The sequence below is a fragment of the Juglans regia genome, chromosome 8, assembly GCF_001411555.2.
Source record: "Juglans regia cultivar Chandler chromosome 8, Walnut 2.0, whole genome shotgun sequence".
NCBI classification, from domain to species: Eukaryota; Viridiplantae; Streptophyta; class Magnoliopsida; order Fagales; family Juglandaceae; genus Juglans; species Juglans regia.
Genome location: NC_049908.1, coordinates 27,309,364 through 27,313,834, shown reverse-complemented (window position 1 = coordinate 27,313,834; position 4,471 = coordinate 27,309,364). Strand labels below are relative to the sequence as shown.

The window sequence follows — 4,471 nt, the reverse complement described above, 5'->3', positions numbered from 1 at the left end:
TCATCACTTCCTAAAAATCTCCAATATTCACCATGACCATCGTCAAACTTAAAACACCAATATTCAAACCCGAAACAGCCAACAAATTTCATAGCATAAACCAATCTCACACAAACAACTCCATCAAATCCAACCGACCCCCTTACTCCTCGGACTCAGTCCGGCACAACCAACAAATTCACAGTAAATATGAATTAGCGCAGAAATACATTTAAATCTCAAAAGTTCTTTGGGAAAAATACTTACAATGCTATAATATAATTTTTGAAAGATCACGGAGGTGCTGGAAGCGGCAACGTAGCAACAAAACAGTGCGAAATGCACTGTGGCCGTGGGTCTCAGAAACCCACTTTTGAACGGGTGTAAACGAAGACCCGAGATTGATAGGGTAGGACCTAGGGATGTCGGTGAAGCTAGTGGTGGTGGTGGTTGGCCGTGGGTGGCGGCGTGGGCGGCGGTTGAAGGCCAAAAAGCACGAATCGGAGATGGAGATAGATGGGCTTCACCGGTGACAGATCGGAGCCAAGGATGGGTGCATTAGGTTGCTAGGAGGTCGATGATGAAGTGGTGAAGAGATGGTGGCCGATGGTGGCGCGACGGCGGCGCACGAGCACAAGGAACGCCGCGGCATAGTGTTGCGCGTGGGGGCAAACGGCGAAGCGAGAGGGGCTGAGATTGGAGGGAGGTGGTCGCCGGAGGGTGGGGAAGGCCGTGGGCTGGGCGGTGTCGCCGGACGGAGGCGCATGGCGGCGGGCTGGGGGAGAGAAGGATCGGACGGAGAGAGAGAGAGAGGGCTGGGTCGCGCGCGGGAGGGAGCCATTCCGGAAAAGGAAAAGAAAAAAAAAAGAAAGAAGAAAAAAGAGAAAAGAGAAAAAGAAAGTGGAAAAGAAAAATGAAGGAAAATAAATGAGGTCTAAATCTCACAACTTGGGTCACAAAATTCCAACGAAAATTATTTCAACACAACAGTTTTAAATAAAATAAATTTAAACACAGTGACTAAGTAAAATAAAATAATTAAATCCAACAATACAATAATTTTAAAACCCACAAACTAATTTAAATTAAGAGAAATTTAAATGCATAACAATTATTAATATTAAGGAAACATGTCAAATTTAATTTTCACAAATTAAAAATCATAATAAAAATAAACCCAATAAAATCTGAAAATTTAAAACAAAATAATCAAATTTTAAATTAATAACAAATAATCTTTCAATTAAAAAAATAAACTAAAAAAAAAAATACTGGGTGTTACAACATTAACATTAATCAGATAACCATAAGCTAGCTAGCGAGAGTCAACGTAAACTTGCACCATCAAGCAAGGCCATATATAATCAGGTTTTAAGCTGTACTTTAATTGCCTACATGATCATGACATGATGTCCATCCATAGTCTTTGTCTGAGGAATGGTTTGTCTGAGTAATGGTCTTGCAAACGTTCGTTTTAGTTTATTAACAAGTGGGCTGGGAAAACAAATTAATGGCGAACATTTGCATTGATCTTCCCCTATATATATGCATCTATCAGTACCGTAGATAAAGACTCAGAAAGTAGAAAGATGATCTCGACTATGTAACCCTCTTGCATTCTCATCATGGATATCTCAATTTTCTTCCTTCTTCTTTTGCTCATCCAAACTCCTCTCCTATCTTCATCATCAGAAAAATCTGACGTTCTCAGAGGCTCATCTTTATCTGTTGAGAACCCAAGCGACAAACTGGTTTCTCTCAATGGTGATTTCTCTGCGGGATTTTTCCCGGTCGGTGAAAATGCTTTCTGCTTTGCCATATGGTTGACAAGGTCCTCAGCTCCGACCGTTGTTTGGATGGCAAACCGAGATGATCCGGTTGATGGAACAGGTTCACAGCTTTCGCTTTCGAAAGATGGCAAGCTTCGCCTAAGAAATTCTGTTGGTATAACTGTTTGGGTCACCAGAACAGCACACTCGACCCCTATAGAGTCTTCGAAATTGCAACTACAGCTCCAAAACACGGGAAATCTTGTTCTAAATCATTCTGATCAGAATGGGGTCATCTGGCAGAGCTTTGATTCACCAACAGATACTCTTCTTCCACAACAAACACTAACCAGGATTTCAACCCTTGTATCAAAATCAAGCAAAGTAGACTATTCTTCTGGCTACTATAAGCTATTTTTTGACAACGATAATGTCCTTCGACTGTTATACCAAGGTCCTGTTGTATCCAGTCTCTACTGGCCCGACCCATGGCTTAGTGATCCTGGACTAGCCGGAAGATCTATGTACAACTCTAGTAGAGCTGCAGTACTGAACGAGTCGGGCTATTTCTGGTCATCTGATCATTTGGTGATCCTAGCTACAGATTTTGGTGTGAAAACTCATAGAAGATTAACTCTTGATCGTGATGGTAACCTTCGATTGTACAGCCTGGAAGCAATGAATGAAAGGTGGGATTGGGTTGTTACATGGCAAGCGGTGTCGGATCCATGCACGATTCATGGCATATGTGGGCCCAATAGTGTTTGTAGTTATGATCATGCTTCCAGCAGGAGATGCTCTTGCTTTCAGGGATTCAAGATCAAAGACCCAACTGATTGGTCTTTTGGGTGTGAAGCAGACTTCAATCTCCCTTGCAATCAGAGTCATGAAAAGCTCTCTAGTTTTGTCCAACTTTCTCATGTTGAGTTCTATGGCTATGATCTAGAGTTCCAGCCTAATGTGACCTTACAACACTGTAAAAACGAATGCCTGACGACGTGTGCTTGCAAAGGTTTCCAATTTAAATTTAGCGCAGCTGACGGTGGCTATTTATGTTACCCCAAGTATGAGTTACTCAATGGACAACTTACACCAAATTTTGAGGGAGACTTTTATTTAAAAGTACCCAAAGCTGGTTTTGTCTATAACAAGACGCTGGATGCCGCCGAATCAAGGTTGAATTGCACACCCGAACTTAGCAGGCAAGTTAGAGGAACGTATGAAAATAAGACAGTGAAGCTTCTGCTTTGGTTTGCTACTGCAGTGGGAAGCCTAGAGGTAACCTGCATTTTCCTGGTGCTCCTTTTCTTGTTCATGAGCAGTAAGAATTCCGACCAAGTTGCAGAAGGATACCTCCTGATGTCTAGATTCAAGCGATTCAAGTTTTCTGAGCTGAAAAAGGCCACACGGGGATTCGTTGAAGTGATTGGACGAGGAGGGGTAGGGGTAGTATACAAAGGTATACTGCCCGATAAGCGAGTTGCAGCAATCAAAAGACTCGACGAAGCTAACCAAGGAGAAGCCGAATTCCTAGCAGAAGTAAATACCATTAGGAGGCTTAACCACATGAACTTGATAGACATCTGGGGATACTGCGCAGAGGGAAAGCATAGGCTTCTCGTGTACGAGTTCATGGAGCATGGAACCTTAGCAGAAAAACTTGCTTCTAACGAACTTGATTGGAAAAAGAGGTTTGATATTGCAGTGGGCACAGCGAAAGGCCTAGCTTATTTGCATGAAGAGTGCCTAGAGTGGGTTTTACATTGTGATGTAAAGCCTCATAACATACTCTTGGACTCCAACTATCAACCAAAGGTAGCAGATTTTGGTTTGTCTAAACTACTGAATAGAAGTGAGCATGATCATTCAAGCTTCTCAAAGATGAGAGGAACTAGAGGTTATATGGCTCCTGAATGGGTTTATAATCTTCCTATCACCTCTAAAGTTGATGTCTATAGCTATGGGATTGTGGTGCTGGAAATGGTTACTGGAAAGAGCCCCACAGGTACGCAGCATAGCTCTGGTGGCGGAGGGGCGAAAGAGCATACTAGATTGGACACGCTGGTGAGGGAGAAGATCATGCATGCTGATGGTGAAGCTTCAAGGGAGTCGTGGAATATTGAGGAGATTGTAGATCCAAGTGAGGATAAGGATAAGATGGAGCTTCTGCTCAAGGTGGCTTTGCAATGCGTTGCAGAAGACAAGGATGATAGGCCCACCATGACCCAGGTTGTAGAGATGCTTCGCTGCGAAGAGGTCAACTGATATATCTAATATTTATGCTAATTGTAGAATAATTTATACTTTAAATTGGTTAAATTGGTTGCTTTTGCTTGGTATTGTGCACTTTAAAACTCGTATAAATTTTGGCTATATTGCTAGTTTGGTACCAGTGGAAATTGCGTAAATTTCGTAATGGTTGAAATATATATTTTGGGAAATACTTTATGCATATATTCATGTGATTTATCATGAGTTTTAGAAATTAATTGTGGGCATGCTATTTATTCTTGAGTCCATATTATGTGATATCTTTGACATAATAATTTTGTGGTATATTGATACCCTCGGGACTTGATGTCTTAGAAGATGATTACTACATCTACAAATAAATTACACAAAAATAATTCTATAAACTGACGTAATTTCATCTTATCTTTTAGATCTATTTTATTATAAAAGTAATTTTATAATCTAACAGATCACATTAAGTTATATCAATT

The 4,471-nt window shown here is 41.1% G+C and overlaps 1 protein-coding gene across 1 annotated transcript; it reads left to right on the top strand.

Annotated features, from left to right (window-relative positions):
• The first annotated feature begins 1,537 nt into the window (after positions 1-1,537).
• Positions 1,538-4,013, top strand: LOC108999133 (putative receptor protein kinase ZmPK1). The gene has a single exon (XM_018975928.1). It carries the CDS (start codon positions 1,605-1,607, stop codon positions 4,011-4,013), a length of 2,409 nt encoding a protein of 802 aa, XP_018831473.1. The 5' UTR covers positions 1,538-1,604.
• Positions 4,014-4,471: the final 458 nt, after the last annotated feature.